Raw genomic sequence first — 20,307 nt, 5'->3', positions numbered from 1 at the left:
CAAGCAACCTAACTTTAGCAGCAAGGAAGACATTTACTGGGATTTGACTTCACATTTTCTTTGTATTTCTCATGCATTTGGTAATTTCCATTGACTTCCAGTTTCAAAGCTTATCCTGACACCCATTCTATTCTCCTCCAAGTCATAACTGACCCATGGGTTCTTGGTAAATCCTATCCTATGTCTTTCTTTGATTCCCCCCACCCTGATCTTTATATTTCTGTAAAAAAGTCAGCAGAGTTCAGTTAACAGATACCTTTTTCTCTACCCCTGAAAATGATTTTATATGGGCCAAAATACAGTACTTTTAGCCCTATCATCTCATGTGAAACACTCCTTCCTGACCCACTGTGTTCTTTCACAAAAGCTAAGTTCCTTTCTGCACTATGGTTTCAGAAGTGTCTGCCCCCTAACATTTTAAACTGTGCTTTCTCAAGGTCACCAATTTAACTCTTGCCTTCATCTTTCTTATTCAGATTTTAGCTAATATTCCAGCTGAAAATTCTTTGGGCATATTCAAGTTAGTCCTTTCAAAAAAGCAATTAAATATAGTCCATAGAATTTTACAAGTAGTTTAATAAAGGTGTCCATACACCCTGGGATCCTTGCCAGTCACTGGCCCCAGGTGAATACCTAAGGATTTTCCTTTGTTTCTCTTCTGCCCATTCATTTTCCATGCTGTAATTTTTGGGTTGGATGTGGAAAGGAGCCTTGCCAGTTATGAAAGACTTCACTATTTCATGAAAACTAAGCTAGCAAACTTTGTTTTTTGAGATAGGGTCTCACTCTGTCCCCCAGCCTGGGGTGTAGTGTTGTGATCACGGCCCACTGCAGCCTCCGCCTCCTGGGCTCAAGCAATCCTCCTTCCTCAGCCTACCAAGTAACGGGAACTACAGGCACATGCCACCATGCCCAGCTAATCTTTCCTTCTTTCTTTCTTTCTTGCTTGCTTGCTTTCTTAACCTTCCTTCCTTCCTTCCTTCATTCCTCCTTCCTTTTTCTTTTCTATTTTATTTTATTTTATTTTATTTTATTTTATTTTATTTTTTGTAGAGACAGGGTTTCACCATGTTACCCAGGCTGGTCTCAAGCTTCTGGGCTCAAACAATCCACCTGCCCTGCCGCCCGAAGTGCTGGGATTACAGGCGTGAGCCACCATGCCCAGCCTATTAAACTTTTTGTAGGAGATGGCCAAGAGCTGAACCTCTTCCTTCTGGTTTGCAGGTACTGGGAAGGTAGAGATGCAGGCTGGTTGCTGGTCACCTCCCAACCCGGGAGGGAAGCAGAGGAGGAATTCAGATTCCTAAAGTCAGAAGAAAATAAGAATAAAAGGGTATCCATCATTACCTTAAAATACAAAGGACTACCTACCTCTGAATGATTTGAAGGTTAAATCATTGAAGACAGTCCATAAAATAATTGAAATAACACGATAGTGGGAGTTAAGAAACCTGGTTCTTTTTCTAAGTACAGTTCTACCTTTCTGACTCTAGACTACTTACTCTCTTTGGACCTCAACCTTCTCAACTTAATATAGGGAAAATTAAGTAGATTTCACAAATATCTTTTTTTTTTTTTTTTTTGAGATGGAGTCTCACACTGTCGCCCAGGCTGGAGTGCAGTGGTGCAATCTCTGCTCACAGAAACCTCCGCCTCCTGGGTGCAAGTGATTCTCCTGCCTCAGCCTCCCAACTAGCTGGAATTAGAGGCATGTACCACCACGCCCGGCGAAATTTTTGTATTTTTAGTAGAGATGGGGTTTCACCATGTTGGCCAGGCTGGTCTCGAACTCCTGACCTCGTGATCCACCTGCCTCGGCCTCCCAAAGTGCTGAGATTACAGGCGTGAGCTACCGCGCCTGGCCCGATTTTGCAAATATCTTTACAAGTTCTCATATTTTAATATATAAGTTAATACGATAACCTATAAGAGATCTCTATTTAACATTCACTTGTTACCATAGAAACTTGTACATTATAGGAATATGCTTATCATTCTGTATTATAACTTATAAATAAATTTTTTTGCATATTATTTGTCCCTCTCATTGGGTCATTGGTTTGTACAGGAAATAAGCCGTTTGTTTTTCATCTCCATATCCTGATACATAACATGGTTTCTGCATATAGTCCACACTTTTTATTCATTTGTAAGGAGCAAGAGAGGAAAACAATTGTCTTCACTTTTTGCAGTAACTAGTTGTAATTATAGAGTGTGTTTAATTTTGCATCTCTGCTTTCTCCACTTAGCATATCATATGTAATTTGCCATGTTTCAACATTGCATTCACAATTTTATGTTCCATTGAGTTAATGTGCCATAATTTACTATCCATTTCCCTAGTGGGAAATGGTTATAGTGCTAGAGTTTCTACTATTATTAAAATGAAAATGCAATAAATATGTGTCTGTATGTAACTTTTTCCTCTTGGGTTATTTCTTTAAGATGCCTTCCCCTGGAATCAAAAGTTTATGTTTAATTATTTATTTCTAGTGTTTTCTAGTGGGTTATATTAACATACAATTTTGCTGTATTTGATTATTTGTGGGTATAAACTTGGCCATTGATATTTAATCTTTTGTTCATATTCTACTGATGTTCATTGCTCAGCCTGCTAGCATAATCTTCTTCCCATTTATTTTTAAGCAACCTCAATACTTAAAAGACACATGTGTTGAATATGTAGTCCCATGTTGTTATTTTTACTTTTTCTGTTTTTTTAGATTCTCTAAACTGTGAATCTTTATGTAGTTATATCTATCAGTCTTTTCTTTTATAGTTTCTGCCTTTGCTTTTATTTAGAGGTCCATCTTGACCTTAATAATCAGGTTAAACATACTTCTGTCAGTTTACTATTTGTGGTATGAATTATCTATTCATACTGTTTGATCATTTCTGTCTTCTGTCTATGGTGTTTTCCTTAATCATTGGTATTTGCTTTACATATAAATACAGTCATGCATCACTTAATGACAGAAACATGTTCTGAGAATTGTATCATTGTGCAAACATCATAGAGTGTCCTTACACATGCCTAGACGGCATAGCCTACTACACACCTGCCTATAGGCTACAGGCTGCAAGCCTGTACAGTAGGTTACTGTACTGAGTACTGTAGGCAGTTGTAACACAATAGTATTTGTATATTTAAATATATCTAAACATGGAAAATGTACAGTAAAAATATATTATACTCTTATGGGACCACCATCATATATATATAGTCCATTGTTGACTGAACCATCACTCTGAGGCACATGACATTATATCCACACACACAGCTATTAACCTTTTGGCTACATTTTCGGTTTCTGATAGTTTTCTTTGATAATTTTTATATTGAACTTTTGATTCCAAATGTTAATGATTTTTTAAAAGATGGCATATGGTATGGTTCTTACTTTTTTTATTAAATTGCTATCAAGAGGTGATTATGTCACTTATAAATTATATTTCCTCTATTTCCTCCTTGTTCTGAAAAGCTTTCTTGATCACTATTAAGTGAGTCTGTATAGCTGGATCTATTTCTAGACTCTCCATTCTGTTATGCTGATCTATATGTCTATTTTTGTGCCTGAAAATTCTGCATGTATTTGAGGAGACCTTAAATGTCCTCTTTTGAGTCTTTGTTTCTCCAAGCTAAACATTCCCTGTTCTTTCAATGGCTACTCTTGTATTTAGCATCCAAGTCCTTTCTCATGCCCCTGGGGACCAGGGGCAGGCAATTGTGAGATAACTGACCAAGCCTCAGGGGACTCCAGAGTTCCCTCACTTGGGGAAAAAAATGTTACATAAAGGCAGCACCCAGGTGAAAAATGGAGACCAATGAGCTCCTATGTGGAAATAATAGTTTTATTCACAGAAAAGTACTTTCTTGTTTCTCATCTCTAATCTGACAGAATAGTTTACAATGGCTAAGGGCCTGTCAGGGTTGAAATCCCAACTCCACCATTTTCTTGTTGTGTGACCTTCTCTGTAAGCCTCATTCACCCCAACTGTAATGTGATTATATAATGGTATCTACTTCATAAAACTGTTGTAAAGAAGTGAGGTAATCCATGAGCACATAGTGAGCACTTGATCATATAACTGTTGTTATTACTGCTAAAATATCAGTCATATAGATTTATTATTTTATTTAACATTTTGAGGTAGTTATTAATATACACAATTTAATGCTGAATGAACAGGATAAGAAAAACTCAGTAACTTTCCCTCCCTAGCTAGTAGACATGCTCTAGCAAGTATCTCACCTTGTTTGTCTAATGTGAAGGCCCGGGTCTTTGCTGCAGACAACACAACTCCACTGTATGTTGGAAGGCACTGATAACTGGCTCTTTGGATTCTGCCATGGTTACTAGGTGAAGCTGTAAATTCTTAGACAAAGGCAAATGTGAGGTTCAAACGTAGGATTGTTTTTAGGTTTTCTTTTGGTTTCAACATGCAGGGGCATTAAGTTAACAGGGAGACACAATATGGTTTCATCCTTATTTGCAAATTAGCTGATGTAGAAACATATCCCTTCAAACTAAGTATCACTTCACATAACTACTCCAAGTGACAGGAACACAGGCCCAGAGGCATTTGTCATCTCCACAGGGTGCCAGAGGAAGCAGCACTTCCTCTCCTTCAGCACAGGCTACCTATGCTCTCAGAAGGCCCACGGCTGGGAGGGAGGCAGGTGGAGAAGGCCATACAACTGCCAAGTCAAACACACCGGAAGGTCTAATTTTAGTCTCCCTAGCCTTGGCATTGTCCCTCTCAGCAAAGATATTTTTCATGCACCACAATAAAGTGCTTTGTTCCAGCCTTGCTGGATACTTCACAAAGACCCAGCAAGGACAGGGTAAGCCTAAATCAGAGCTGGAAACACATCAAAGACAGGGACCTCACAGGAGAGGGTCAGCATTCCTCTTGCAACCTTTGGTAAACATGTTCTTTCCATCCAGCTCCCAAAACCCTAAAAAGGGACACTTGGTTGTGCTTCTCCTTCTACGCAACTCCTCTTCCTCCAGCTTCTTTTTTGTGAATCTTCTGTTGGCTCCTCATCAACAAGTGTGTTTTCTCCTTCGTGCCAGGGATTTGAAAACCTACTCCCTCTTTTTGTCCCTGCCTAACAAAGCCCCCTTCTTTCTTTCTTTATTTTGTTTTTTGAGATGGAGTCTCGCTCTGTCGCCCAGGCTGGAGTGCAGTGGTGCAATCTCGGCTCACTGCAAGCTCCGCCTCCCGGGTTCACGCCATTCTCCTGCCTCAGCCTCCCAAGTAACTGGGACTACAGATGCCCGCCACCACGCCTGGCTAATTTTTTGTATTTTTAGTAGCGACGGGGTTTCACTGTGTTAGCCAGGATGGTCTCGATCTCTTGACCTCGTGATCCGCCCGCCTTGGCCTCCCAAAGTGTTGGGATTACAGGCGTGAGCCACCGCTCCCAGCCACAAAGTCCATTTTTTTCTGTATAGTCTGGGTCTTGTTTTCTTTTCTGACATTGCCTGGAAACTGCACTAGATTAAGAGTGAGAAACAATTTTACAATTTGCAAACTGCCTCCAGGGTTTGTTCTTACAATGACCTGGCAAACTCGTTGAGGCAGAAACTTTCACAGAACTTGTATAGATGAGAAAACTGAAGTTCAAAGAGGACACAGACTTTTTGCAAAGGTCACACAGGAAAACACTGGCAAAGCTGAGACTGAAACCTAGCTCTGGTGCTTTAGGAAAGGTGTGGTCCAATGAACTTAATCAAAGCACAGAAAACCCATACAGGCCTTTGGGAGGGGCCTGGGATGAAAGAATCCTGGAAAGGGAACTCTTGTGGTGCTTTCAGTTAGAGCCACTCCCTTTACAAACAATGAATTAACAGCAGTATTTTAGGATTCACAGGTAGGTCAAAGACCTTTAGTTCTGAGGCTCATTCCGTTTAGCTCTGGGTGAAGTGATGAATGTGGAGGAGAATCTCAGGGGAGCCCTGAGCTGACATCTCAGCACCTTGGAGAAGTTGTGATTGGGAGACACAGCGCTGAGAGTCAGAGTCCCTGACCATCAGAATCTACTGTCACCAGACCTCTCTGAGGCTCAGTTTTGTCTTCTGTAAGATTGAGGCTAACAATGCCAAGGTTTACGTAAGATGTGAGGTAGGAGAGAGCTTTGTAAATGCTAAAGCACTATCCGTTACAATGACTTATATTCAAATTCAAAAAATAGAAAATTCAGAAATTCCATAGATCACCACTTCTGGGTACCTATGGTTGGATCTAGAGTTGTCCAATGAAGTCCAGAAAGGAATCTACCCAAAGGACAAAGTAAAGATCCAAGAAGCCTTTGGGAACATTAACATCTCTAGTCAACCTTATCTGCTGCCTTTCCAGGAAATAAGGAAATGATTTCCCTGAAGGTAAAACCCACCATTCTGGGACCTCAACCTGAAACTGTTGACCACAAAACCAGCTAATATCCTCGGGAAGTTTTCCAGGCCTCCCAAAGGCCTGTGTGAGTTTTCTGTGCTTTGATTGGTTCATGGGACCACACCTTTCCCTCAAGCACCAGAGCTAAGTTTCAGTCCAAATTCTGCCAGTGTTTTCCCGTGTGACTTTTGCAAAACTCTGTGTCCTCTTTGAACTTCAGTTTTCTCATCTATACAAGTTCTATGAAGGTTTCTGCCTCACCTAATTCACCAGGTCATTGTAAGAACAAACCCTGGCCGGGCGCGGTGGCTCAAGCCTGTAATCCCAGCACTTTGGGAGGCCGAGACGGGCGGATCACGAGGTCAGGAGATCGAGACCATCCTGGCTAACACGGTGAAACCCCGTCTCTACTAAAAAATACAAAAAATGCCGGGCGCGGTGGCTCAAGCCTGTAATCCCAGCACTTTGGGAGGCCGAGGCGGGCGGATCACAAGGTCAGGAGATCGAGACCACAGTGAAACCCCGTCTCTACTAAAAATACAAAAAATTAGCCGGACGCGGTGGCGGGCGCCTGTAGTCCCAGCTACTCAGGAGGCTGAGGCAGGAGAATGGCGGGAACCCGGGAGGCGGAGCTTGCAGTGAGCCGAGATCGCGCCACTGCACTCCAGCCTGGGCAACAGCGTGAGACTCCGTCTCAAAAAAAAAAAAATAAATAAAAATAAAAATAAAAATAAAAAATACAAAAAATTAGCCGGGCGCGGTGGTGGGCGCCTGTAGTCCCAGCTACTCGGGAGGCTGAGGCAGGAGAATGGCGTGAACCCGGGAGGCGGAGCTTGCAGTGAGCTGAGATCCAGCGACTGCACTCCAGCCTGGGCGACAGAGCAAGACTCCGTCTCAAAAAATAAATAAATAAATAAATAAAAAGAACAAACCCTGGAGGCAGTTTGCAAATTGTAAAAGTGCTTCTCACTCTTAATCTAGTGCATTTTACAAGCTGCATCAGGAAAGAAAATGAAACACAGAAGCTATAGAAAGAAGTGGGCTTTGTTAGAATTTTATTAGTTTGGTGAATGAAAGACACTTTGTGCATTTATTTGTTTGCTGAAATAAAAACATTTGCACATATTTCTGCTTATAAATGTTATATGCTCATTATAAAGAGTTCAGAAAGATATTAATGAGAGAGTGAAAAGCCACCATTATTCCACCAGCAGTTATAACCACTGTTAAGATTTTGATATAAATTATGAACTGATCAAACTTCCTGTGCACACAAGCTTAAGCAAGTGTGTGTATAAAGCAAAAGCAAGTGGTGCTACACTTACTGTTTTGTGACCTGCATTTTTCACTTAACAATTTATTACAATATTATCTCTCCTTTTTTCTTTCATTTTTATTCCTAAAGTGCTGCTTATGTTAATCGTATTCCTCAGATCATGGCTCAATATCAACATTGTTTATATAAAGTCCTCCTTGTGTTTTCTCATATAGTTTAATTTACCCTTTGTTTGCTATACTCACTTACATTCCCTTCCTCCATTATATTGTATTTAATGTATGTCCTCAGGTAACGGTTTATTCTTGAAAATATACAGTTTATTTGTATATTTATGTGTTTTCACTTAAATAAATGACATTGAGTCAATATCCTCCCATATCAATCAATGCAGGTATACATTATCACTTTTAATGGCTTCATAATTTCCATTCGTTGCTCTAAAAAAATTTATTTAGCCAGTTTCCTGTGATGGACCTTTAGGTAGTTGTTAAAAGTGGTTTTTAAAAATGGTTTTAAACAATGCTGGGGTCAACACCCTTTGTAACGTATGTCTCAGCAGGCTTGTGTCATTATTTCCTTGAGATAATTTCGAGGGACCACTTTTTAAAATATTCTTTACCCAATCTCTCAAAGAAACTTTGTTACTGATTTCCTAGAAAGAAGCATGTTCTCTCTCCCTCATGACACTGCTTTTCTCTCCCTAATGGCACTTAGTGCAGTCATCTTTAAGCTTCATTGCATAGGTTATCTCTTATCACTCAACTGATAAGCTCTAGCTGTTAATGGGAGGGATTACATAGTAATTAATTAATTCAACAACATTTCCTGGGTATCTGTTCAGCAGTGGGCTCTGAACTAGTGCTGAGGTGAACCAGACAATCACCCACCCTTGAGGAACCCCCATCTGTGAGATGGGAGACACGGAATACAGATACTACTGTGGCAAGTGATGCAGTAACAGCAGTTGTGCAATGTGCAAAAGAAGAAGTAGCCAGACAGTGAAGTCACTGAAAATGAGGTGCCTCCTCTATATCTTGAAATATCAGGGGGAGTTCACTAGAGAACCAACGTGTAGCTAATGAGAACTGCCCTCAGAGCAAAAGGAACAGCAAAAGGAAACACAGAGAAGTTTGGCATGATATTAGGAAGTTGGAGCATAGGTGAGAACATGAGGAGAGAGGAAACTGAAGAGGTACCAGGAGGGGTGAAGGGAGGGAGGAAGGTGGGAGGCTGGAAGGAAAGATAGGCCCAAGTGCACAGGTCTGGGAAGCCATGCTGACAGTTGGAATTCAGAGTGAGGATAATGAGAGACCACTGAAGGGTTTAAGCAGGGCAGTGACATGATTGGGTTTTGTGTTTTAGAAAGGTTATTCCAGCTGTGATAGTATGGAAGATATAATTCAGGAGGGCAAGACTGTAGATAGGGAAGCAAGTTAGAAAGTTATTCTACTACTCAAAGTGATAGGATAATGGCCTGAACCAAAGTATTGGCAACAGAGAAAAGTAAATGGAATCAAGAGTTAAAAAGTAGAATCTACCAACTTCTTAACTTGTTGATAGGTTACATATAGAAACATGAAATAGAGAAGTTCAGAATGATGCCCAGACTCTGCATGGAACCTTGGGAAGATGGCAGGGCCACTTACTCAGAGAGGAACAAAGAATAAAAGGATGTTTTAGGAGAAAAAGGAGGACCAATTCATGTTTGCATAGTATGTGGAGTTTGATGTGGTTGTAGAATACAGTGATGGAAGTGTCTAGCAGGCAGATAAATACATTATCTAGTATTCCCAATTTTTTTTTAGGATCTCCCCTAAAGACCTGGAAAGACCTGTCCTAAAGAAAAATTTGGGAATCATATGATGATACTGAGTAAAAGTTTGCTGAATAAATGAATGATTTGACTCATTTTCAGCTCATGTTTCCTTCAACTAGAACATTTTACTTCTATAAAGTCACCTTCATATGAGAATTTCAAAGTTGTTTTTAAGACTAAATAACATGAATTAAAGTATCTTTTTAGAATTACTGTAGAGATAACAACTTAGGAACATGGTGAGTGCAAATGGATCTCAGAGAGGAAAGAGCACCAACCTGATAGTCAGAAGATGAGTGAGTTGGCAGTTGACTACTATTGGTGGACACTGGTGCATGCCACTCACCCCCTCCCCCAAATATTCAAGTTCTCTGAATGCAAAGACAGGGGTTGCATTCCTGATGATGAAGGCCTAACCCTATGACAGGGAATGTGCAGGTGAAGCGGGACACTCCAGGTCTGCTCTTCTCTCTCGGCAGCTCCCTGCTGTTCTCAGATAAGGGTCACAGTGCCTCACCACTGGGACTTGGCAGCACAACCTAGAACACAATCTGTTGGACAGAAGGCTGTGATTATTAATGAAAGCATTTCCTCTGTTACCTCACAGAACTAAGTGAGGTTCTAACACTGCCAAAGATGGCCCATTTCCTTTCATAGAAACCAGTTCTCAGAAATACATAGAATGGTCAGAGACAGGACACATAGGGAAGTAAAAATAAGATGCAGAAAAGTGGTGACTGCTTGAAACACTCCCAGATGAAAGGTTACCAGCTATTAATCAGCTCACACTTCTGTTCGGTGGGTGAGCAAGAAATTGGATGGAAACTTCTCTCAATGGTCGATGCTTAGTTGGGGCTGTGAGGTCATCAGATGACTTTCCTCAGTCAAGTCAGATATGATGCACTTTTATGTAAAGGAAGGAGAATCAAAAAGGCCACAGTAAAATTCCCTGTGTTTCACAATTTGTGTACTTCTGTTTACATGTGCCAGGTTTGGTGTCATGTATTGAGGTTAGGATGACTCCTGCTGTCTAGGCCTGAGTCTTGAACTGTCCCCTTCTCCATCTTCTGGAGCAGCCCAGTTGGCTGGGTCCTGTGATGAGGATAATAATAGTTACTGTTTTTGGACACCTGACTCATAGAAGGCACTGTTGGAAAAAAATCAGCATTATCTCATTTATCCTCCCAACAACGCTTTGAGCAAATAACATTATTTTCACTTGAAAAATGGGGAGATTGAGGTTCCAGTGGGCTAATTAACTTTTCAAAATTCATGCACCTTGTATTAAGCAGGAGCATCATTTGACCCCAGGTCTGACTCCAGCACACAGTTTTTTTTCCCTACTATGCTAAGTCCAGTTGAAAATAAAAGAGACATCAGAACCTGACAAAAAGAAGGAAACTCACAAAATGGGATACAAGGGAAACTGAGTCTGAGTAGAAACTTTTCCAAAGTCATAGACTAGCATCTGGGTATCAAGTATGGCTTGGGTCTAAGTCATACTTCCCGGGCACTCAGGAAATGTTCTTTGTGCCTTGGAAAGGAGGAAGAAGATGGCAGTTGCATCTGATGCCCAAGGGCTGATTATGCCATTTTGACCCTTTGCAGATCGGAGCCCCTGGGCATCTGGCCCCCAAGTTTCCAGGTGGGTTTTAGCTTGAGACCACCTAGTGAGAGCCAAGACCAATGTCCGCTGGCAGCACCTAGCCTAGAGTCAGGGATATACCATTTGGCCAAGACTCCAGAGCCACTTCAGGCTCTCAGCCCCTGCCCTGTAGAAAGACAGCTCAGGTGGGAACTTCACCGGGAGCAGCTGGGGCAAACCTACGGAGGAAGTCCATTCCTCACACCCTACTCAAATGAGAAGACATGATTCTGTAGGGCTTAGGACCTTCAGCCTGTCTCCATACCCAAGGATCAGAGGCCTGGGCACTGCAGCAGGCATGAGTCTTATTGTTGAGACTTGGTAGCCAGGGTAGGGCTAGGCTCTGTTACTAACTCGCTAATTCTGGCATAAGTCCCCTAGCCTCCTTGGGCCTCCTCTGGAAAACAAAGAGGTTGGATCAGATGATTGATCCCTGGGGCCCACTTCTGCTTTCACCTTCAGGTGTTTATTATACTTTGGCAAAGAGAACTCTTGTTACTTGCCCTAACATTGCTACTGCCACTGCTGTCAAAATATTTTACCTCACTTATTACATATCAAAAAAATACTTTTGCCTTATCTTGAGTCCCCAGGGATGCAGTCTGTGGCCCCCACCTGTTTCATGCTTACGGGGTGAAACCTCAGCTATAATTACATGAGATTCAGGTTTTGAGGTAATGTCATCAGAGGATGCTGTAAGAAAGGATTTATCTTCTTTCCAGAAGCTGCTTTGGTCCCCAGATACAGCATGAAATGCCAGCTTGTGGTCCACACCCTCCCTGCCCACTGGGAAATGCTGCTGGGGGCTTGTGAGTACTTGGCCTCTGGAGGACGAAGAAGAGGGGAACAGAAAGAACCATAGTGTCAGATATTTGGCTTTATTATTTAAAAAAAAACAAAAAAAACAAAAAAACCCATACAATATGCTGGTCAATTTTGAAGCATGGTGTCCAAGGCTGTTTTTAACAGTCTCTGGAAACTAGCAATCTGATGTCAGTTGTTTATAGGATCCAAGCGGGTGGTGCTGGGGGTTGTTTCAACATCCTTGCACAGAGATAAACATGGGTAGTGTCTTAGGCTTTGAGTGTTAGACACAGGGACAGCATGCTGTGGGGGTGGGGAGTGGGGGACACCCATCCATATTGGGGGATGGGCTTCTCATCCCAGCTCTGCCATCAGCTGCCCATGTGATCTGGGAAAATTCATCACCTTCCTGAGCCTCAAACTCTCCAACCTAAAACCAAAGGGCTTAAAGCAGAGGAGCCCACAGGCAAATCTTTTCAAGCTTTGGTCTTCCCTTGTGTGATCTTGGAAATCTTTCTTTCTTTTTTTTTTTTTTTTTTGAGGTAGAATTTCACTCTTGTCACCCAGGCTGGAGTGCAATGGTGCAATCTTGGCTCACTGCAACCTTCACCTCCCTGGTTCAGGCAATTCTCCTGTCTCAGCCTCCCGAGTAGCTGGGATTACAGGTGCCCACCACCACACCTGGCTAATTTTTATATTTTCAGTAGAGACAGGGTTTCACCATGTTGGCCAGGCTGGTCTCAAACTCCTGGCCTCAGGTGATCTGCCCACCTCAGCCTCCCAAAGCGCTGGGATTACAGGCATAAGCCACTGCGCCCAGCCAATTTTGGAATTCTTAATGCTAGTCCCCAGTACAAGGATCTTGAAACCACATCAGGAATGCCAGACAGGGAAAGTGAGGAATCAGGGAAACGTTGGGTTATGTCTGTGCTGGTTTGGGGTGTGCTCCTTAGATCATGTACTTCGATTTTTATTCATGCTTTCCAGCAGCATTTCCCGAGTTGACTCATGATCATATTCCCCTGAGTTGCTTGTTAAATGTACAGATTTCCCTACAAGGGATCAACCCACTAAGCTGTATTTTTAAGGAAGAACCAAGGGTGATTCTTGTATTCAGACAAGTTTAGGAAAGACTGCTTAAGAGTTTTCACCTGGGGACCAGTGACAGGTGAAGGTGCCTGATTTGGTCAGTATTTGTCTATTTGTCTGTCCTCTGTGCTCTGTAGCTCTCTGCTTTGAGTATTCATTTCATCATGCTTCATATTCCAAGACTTGTATATGTCTCCGGCACCCAGGTTTGAGCCCTTTAAGATTGGTAGCACATTTTTTGTTTATATCCCACCTTACCTAGCACAGAACTTTTCTCCTAGAAGATTCTTACAAACATCTGCCAAACTTAGTTGTGCAGAGTTTTCTACCTGATTCCATCAAGTTAATTATGCCATGGGTCATTAATGACCCCAAACCACAATATCAAATACAAGGAAAAGAGAAGAGTAGTAAGAGTTGGCAGAGAAGTATCATGGAGAAAACAGGATTGGAATGGAGCCTTGCAGCAGGAGCAAGGTTTAGATAGATGGGGAAAAAAAGCGCAACGGGCATTCCAGGTGGGAGTCTGAACATGAGAAGGCCAGTCTCTACAAAGGCCGTTGTTTCAGGATATGAGTGAAGAGCCTAGGGCCCAAAGAAAAGATTTATTCAAGACCGACCCAAGTAATCTGTCACTGACCAGCCCATTGCAGCCTCTTTCCATACTTGCATTACATGCAGGTCTCCAACCTGGGTCCCTAAAGCCCTTTCTTCCTTTGCTCTGGGCCCTATTTCCAAGGTTGTTTTCCCACTCCTGTGTTTATCCTGCTATGTATTTGCACATGTAGTGGGACCGCTCCATTTTAGCCACTCAGTCTTTATTTAAATGAATCTTCCTAAGATTCAGCCAGGCTGATTGCTAGATTACCTGGGAGGAGCTGGGTATGCAGTTCTGTGTGCCTCTTCTTATTCAACAGGCCCTGGTATGTCCTGGAAGACTGGATTTAGATACAGTGAGTAAGAGACAAGCTGAGGGCAACACACACACACACACACACCCCACACACACACATATATTTTATTTATATATATATATATATATATATATAGTTGTCATTGTTGTTTAAATCCTCTTTAATACCTATAGGGCTTATGGAAAAAAGATGCTCATGGGTGCTTCTTGGCTCCCTCGTAGGCCCTTTCCTCATCCACAAAGTTCTCCGATCTTCTTCTAAGAGCATTCTTAAATCCTCTGCCTCTTCTGCTCTGGAACCTGCTATCAAGACAGGGAAGGAAATGGATGAGAGATGAGCAAAACTCAAGACAGGAAAACTACTTCCCCAGTTGGGAAGTAGTTGCAGTATCCTTGAGATGATCCCGCAAGTGAGAGAAGACGATGTCCTCTATTAGGAAAGCAGCGGGGTGCGAGAGAACTGCATGCATTCTTCGCCAAGCCCTTACTAGCTGGTTTAGCTAGGGTAAATTACTTAATCTCTCTAGCCTTCAAAGTTCTCATCAGTGAAAAGGAAACAATCGTAATCTCTTTTTTACAGAGTTTTAAAAAATGCTTTTTTTAATGCTATAAAAAAAGGGGGTCAATAGTTTATATGGGTCAATGTTGTTGCACAAAAGCCTTTCATAAATTAGTGTACGAAAGTGCCCATCTTCTCTGGGCATCATTTGCCATTAAGTGAAGCTGCACTTTCATCCACAAGGGCTCTATCATTTGAAGTTCTCTTGTCCATCAAAGCCCTTCCACCAGTCCTGTTTTGTGCCTAGCACTGAACTTCTCTCTATGACACCACAAGCAGTGAGAAATTCTTTTGGTTTGGGGATGGGCTGGCTTTAATATTATAGCTTGAAACCCCAGCTTAAAAGTAATACACTCCAGTTTCTGTCCACTCCCTTCTTCGGTAACAAACACTTAAATGCTGATGGGTTCTCAGGTCAAGAATCCACAAAGCCCGCATGTGTTGAGACAAGCCAATAGGAAGTCTGACTCATTTTCATATTTACAAAACTTATGTGGCAAATCAGTGAATGATAGAGTTAGAAAGGCCTTAAAGATCATCTGGTCCAACTCCTCATTTTTTAAATGGGGAAATGGAGTAACTAGGAAAGAAAGGATCTTGGCCAAGATCACAGAGTAAGTTAGAGACAGAGCCAGCCTGCTTCCCCCTCACATGGTGTAGGGGAATCTTTTTATTGGAAATGTGATAAAATGTACTGTTTGTGCTCTTTCTGTTATGTTGGTCCCATAATGAAAGATACTGCTTGACCCATATCACTGCAGCCTAGAGCAGAAGGACCATAGGTGGAGAGTATTAATCTAACTGCATTTTCATTCATTTATCACACATTACTAAAACCCACCTTTATGTCAGTTACTGAAGATACTGAGATAAAAGACATGGGTCCCATCTGCAAGGTCTTCAAAATTTAATGATGAAGACAAACTCCAAGGTGGGGGGGGGTGGCGCTGAATATTTTCCATGCAGTTAAGTGAAATATTTATCCCATCTGCCAACTGCATTTTATATTTATACTTGTGACTGCATTGACTCTCCTTCATATATAGATTATGAGACATTTTCTCAGGAAAAAAAACATACCAAATATCTCAGACCCTTTATTCATGTCCTCAAGAAATATTATTTGAGCACCTAATAGGAGTTACCAAGAGGCAAAAATAAATAAATAATAGTCCTCTCTCTCAAGAAACTGTAATAACAATCCAGTAGAGAAATACGTAATGATCATGGAAGCTTTTATAAGGAAAGGGAGATACCTAAGAGAATGGGTGCCTAAGTTTGCCATGGAGAGTCCACAAAAGTTTCATGGAGGAGGTGGTGTATAAATTGAGACTACTTAAAGAAGGGGAAGAAGTCTGCTGAGCAGAAAACAGGGGAAAGTCATTCTAGGAGAAGAGAACAGCATATGCAGAGCCATGGAAGTGTGGAAGCATGCAATCCTGAAACCTATGATAGTTCTTAATCACTGACACATGAGAAAAGACAGATTGGCAGAAAATGAGGATATAAGTAGGCAGGACCTGAGCCACGCTAAGGAGATGAGGTTGCATCATGGAGACTAAGGAGAAGTACAGAGAGTTTTCGAGAGTAGATCAATGAGGTTTGTATTCTGGAAATACACTCAGGCAGCTTGCAGAGGGAGGGTGGCTGGAGTCAGGTAGCCCAGTGGGGAGGCCAATCTTTAATCCAGGCAAGACCTGATGAGGCCTATGAGGGCAGAGGCAATGCCATTCTGAGCCAGGCCAGAACCTGACTTTCTGTATGATTCAACCATTGCCAGACACACCTGACTGATGGTGCAGACCCATACAAGAAGCATGAAGTTATGCACTTGAGTCTCCAAACTGTGATTCACGGTTCTGACATTATTTCCTGTGTGTGTAATAGACCACCCTCTCCCAAGTCAGCTGGAACAGTGTAAGACATCACAAGTGACCCATGGAGAAGCCAAGCCTCCTTGCCTGACAAAGAAGCTGATACGTCGTCGAAGTTATAAAGGCACTTGGGGGAGGTGGTTTTTAATACGAAAGTCACTTCTGAGCTTGTGGTTTGGTAAATTTAAGTCTTTTCCAAACGAGGCAGCCAGGATGGCAAAATGATCATTTTTCATCCCTTCTAAGCACTGATTCAGTTATCTGAAACCTTCCTGTTTTGCTCTTCCTGTTCCTTCTCCTGAAATGCCTTTCATCCACCAGCCTGTCTATGTTTGGACATTGGAGTCTTATAGATCCAGGTTCAAATTCTAGCTCTGCCATGCATTAATTATATGCTCTTATACAAGTTACCATAAGTGTTCTGAGCCTCAGGGAGCTCCCCTAATCCTGATTACTCAGTGATTGCTGAGCAGGAGATGAAGTTTGTGAGGTATTCCATTAAGTGCCTTCTCCCTCGCCAGCACTCAATATTAAGTAGCTATTTTTCTTAGGTGAGATTCTAGTTTAAGAATGAAGGTTTGTAATTCTCTACCAAAAAAACCACAGTGAAGTAATGAAAGTTTTCGCAAGACATCTTTTGATTTTCAGGATAACCATGAATTAGAGTTTTCTTACCCACATTAATTAAACCTGACACCTGAGTACCCACTTGATTTCCACACCCAGCTATGGAATTCCACAGTAACTTATAATTAAGAGACAGTTGCTAATAAGAGACGTGGAACTTGAAATTCAGAGAAATAATTAGAGAAACACCGTGACAAAGGGCAGAGTTGCTGATACTGGGCCCTTTCCTCATGCTGAAGAGTTTGGAGGGTAAACGGCCATCTTAATGGTATCATCTGACTGCATTTTGTGCTGCTGAGATCGTGCTGACTGGAAATTTCCCTGGAAGTAGCAAGGGTGGTTTAGTTTCATTGCAGTGAAAGAATTGGCCATTGTTGGGGCAAGTTACTGACAATGGGTGTGGAATCTGTTTTAGAAGAAGGTAAAAAATAATAACAATAAAGTATGCGATGAGATTACCCCTTCCGGGCTATTGCAAGTGTAGACGTGCCTGCAGCCTGAAAGAGAGTTTGTTTCAACCACAATGAAGGACTGGGTTCACTTGGGTGATTCTTCAACCCTAACTCAGTCTCTTCTAACTGGATTTGAAAGATCTTCTGGCACTTTCCTGTTTCTGGAAATTTTCCAATTTTCAAGTTTAACTTGACTTTTTAAATCAACCTGGAGTTAATTTATGTTTTAATTCTTTTATTATTATTATTAGCAATAGTTTTATTGTTTATTATTTATTATAAAGCAACATTAAAGAGAAAATTTTAAAATTATCTTTAATTTTCCTGAACAGTTACATTAATTTTGGAATTTTTTGGCCTTTGTTTACCTACTTATTTCTTAATTAGCCATCACAATGAATCTGAAAGAGCTTTATTATTATGTCTGCTTATAAAGTTTAAGATAATGCAGTTGATTAATGTTGCCCTAAGTAACACATATAGTAAGTGGCCAAATCAGGAAGAAAAATCAGGAATTATCTCAAGCCTGCTCTGTCTCCCTACTCCCTGCTGTGATGTTGGCCACACAACCTGGTACTTAATGGATATAGGTAACATTATCTTATGCACTATTACTTTAACTCAAAATCAGAAATAATAGCAGTCTGGAATAATATCAACAAAAACTCCCCAGCCAATCCCTAGAAGAAAATCATCAAGATTTTGTCAACTCTGAAGACAATATTGTAGGAAGTATCTAATTATGAGAGGAGAAACAGAGAATTAATGTGACTAATAGAAATGAGCTGTTTTTATTGGGGGAAAAAATCTCCAACTTGAACTAGACCAACTGAGACTCCTTAATATTGCTGATCAGATATTCCAAGCCACTTATTGATCATTTAGTTATAAAGTCTTCTCATTGTTCTTGTCAGTAATCCCACTGAGTATCCCATTAAACTAAATGTAGAGTTAAACACCTGGAAAACAAGGGTTCATAAAGTGTAATTTGTAGAAGGAAAAGAAAAACAACTTCCATATGCTTACTATGAATAGCATAAATAGGGATGGTTGCCTTCCATTTAGGAGTCAACACCATATGAAAGATGACACAATGAGGTGAAGAGTGAACCCTACAGCGCTTGGAACTGTCAGAAGAGTCTATTTCACTCGTATATTTTCTAGAATACCAAGTAGAAGGAGGCAGACTTGGGGAGATACGGATCAGCCACACTGGAGGGAGTTCCAACCATGGGACTGCTCAGAACTCTAGCTTGGCTCCTAACCAAGTTTGAAATGATCACAGCCACAGCGCTAATTGAATTAATTTGCTTTTCTTCAGGCAGGATGGGGAAGCAGAATAGCAAACTGGCCCCCGAAGTGATGGAGGACCTGGTGAAAAGCACAGAATTTAATGAGCATGAACTCAAGCAGTGGTACAAAGGATTTCTCAAGGACTGTCCAAGCGGGAGGCTGAATCTTGAGGAATTTCAGCAGCTCTATGTGAAGGTAAGTTGTTTTTCAACCTTATTTTTATTCCTTAGGCCAGAACTATGGCCTTCATGACATGTACCCTCACATGGAATTATAACTCTAAGTTGCCAGTTTGTTTCAACTGGCTGTTTTCCATTCAGAAAGAAAAATTAACATTTAAAAATGCAAATGTATATATGTTGTTCCCAAAATAAGCAATTTCTGAACAAAAAGAGTAATTGTTAAATCAAAGCGCTGAATAGAGCTCAAGGAATGACAGCATCTGGTGAAAGAACCATAAAAAGCTCAGAGAAGAGTGTTTACTGATAATTATTGACAGTTTGCTAATTACAACATTGTTTGTCCTGTTAAAGGTAGGTGTACTTCTCCCAGTTAAAGAAAAAGTACACAAGATGGCTTTTTTTCTCTCTTTTTTTTACCAAAAAAGATGCTCCTTTATCCAGATAAGAACCCAGATTCCCACAACAGCACATTTAGAAAGGGGGAGGTGGGGTGTAGCATACCTCTGGGCAGCAATGTCTACAACATGGACTCATAACTCAACACCGTACACTGCTCAGAAACTAACCTTTCCCTGAACATTACACAGAACAGTCCCATAAATGGTACAATTTCTACTGCAGTAGTATTGTTTTGGCTTGTCTGAGTCTACAAGTTGTATTGGTTCTAGACTGGGCTGATCTAAGACATTCCATTTCATGTATACTTATGTAATGTTACACAAGTAAAAGAAATACATTTTTAAAACTTTTTGTGATTAAAACACCAAATAGAAAAATATTGCTTTATATCATTTAATTAGCAAATGTTGATTTGAGCAATATTGAATCACCCAGATGTATAAATGTGTATGTGAAATGATTATATAAAATATTAAGCATTATCGTTACCTCCTGAAACCGAACATTTCCCATAACCTATGATCCAGCAATTCCATTCTTGTACTGTACAAGAAGGGGCATGTGTAAGAATGCTCATAGCTGCACTATTAACAATGGCAAAACTGGGAAACAACCCAAGTGCCCATCAAAGGGAAAGTGGAAAATAAACAGTGGTATATTTGAACAATATAACATTATACAGCAGTCAAAATAGTTGAACTGCAGCAACACTAAGACATTAAAAAAGCAAGTCTCAAAAGATTCTAAAGTAAATACAAATTTTTAAAAATACACTTTACAGGATTACCAATAAATGCAATAAAATCATATAAAAAGGAAAGCAGGGAAGTGATGAACACAAGATTGAAATGAATAGTTACTTCAAGTGGGGAAAACCAAGGGATGGGATGGGAGTATGGCCATGTGGTTAGGTATGTATTGTGTTCAAAGTCATAGCTGTTGCAATTGTTTATTGCATCATTAAAAGCTCACTAAT

General features: G+C 40.9%; 1 protein-coding gene across 2 annotated transcripts in view; it reads left to right on the top strand.

The window, feature by feature from the left end:
* VSNL1 (visinin like 1) overlaps positions 1 to 20,307 on the top strand; it is a 112,841-nt gene that overhangs the window by 33,615 nt on the left and 58,919 nt on the right. For both annotated transcript variants that reach the window (XM_050754284.1, XM_050754285.1), the window contains one exon: positions 18,779 to 18,945. In XM_050754284.1, coding sequence (XP_050610241.1) covers positions 18,784 to 18,945 — 162 coding nt within the window. In that variant the 5' untranslated portion in view covers positions 18,779 to 18,783. The remainder of the gene's footprint in view (positions 1 to 18,778; positions 18,946 to 20,307) is intronic.

Source organism: Macaca thibetana, chromosome 13, assembly GCF_024542745.1.
Source record: "Macaca thibetana thibetana isolate TM-01 chromosome 13, ASM2454274v1, whole genome shotgun sequence".
NCBI lineage: Eukaryota > Metazoa > Chordata > Mammalia > Primates > Cercopithecidae > Macaca > Macaca thibetana.
This window is presented reverse-complemented; position numbering and strand designations above follow the sequence as displayed.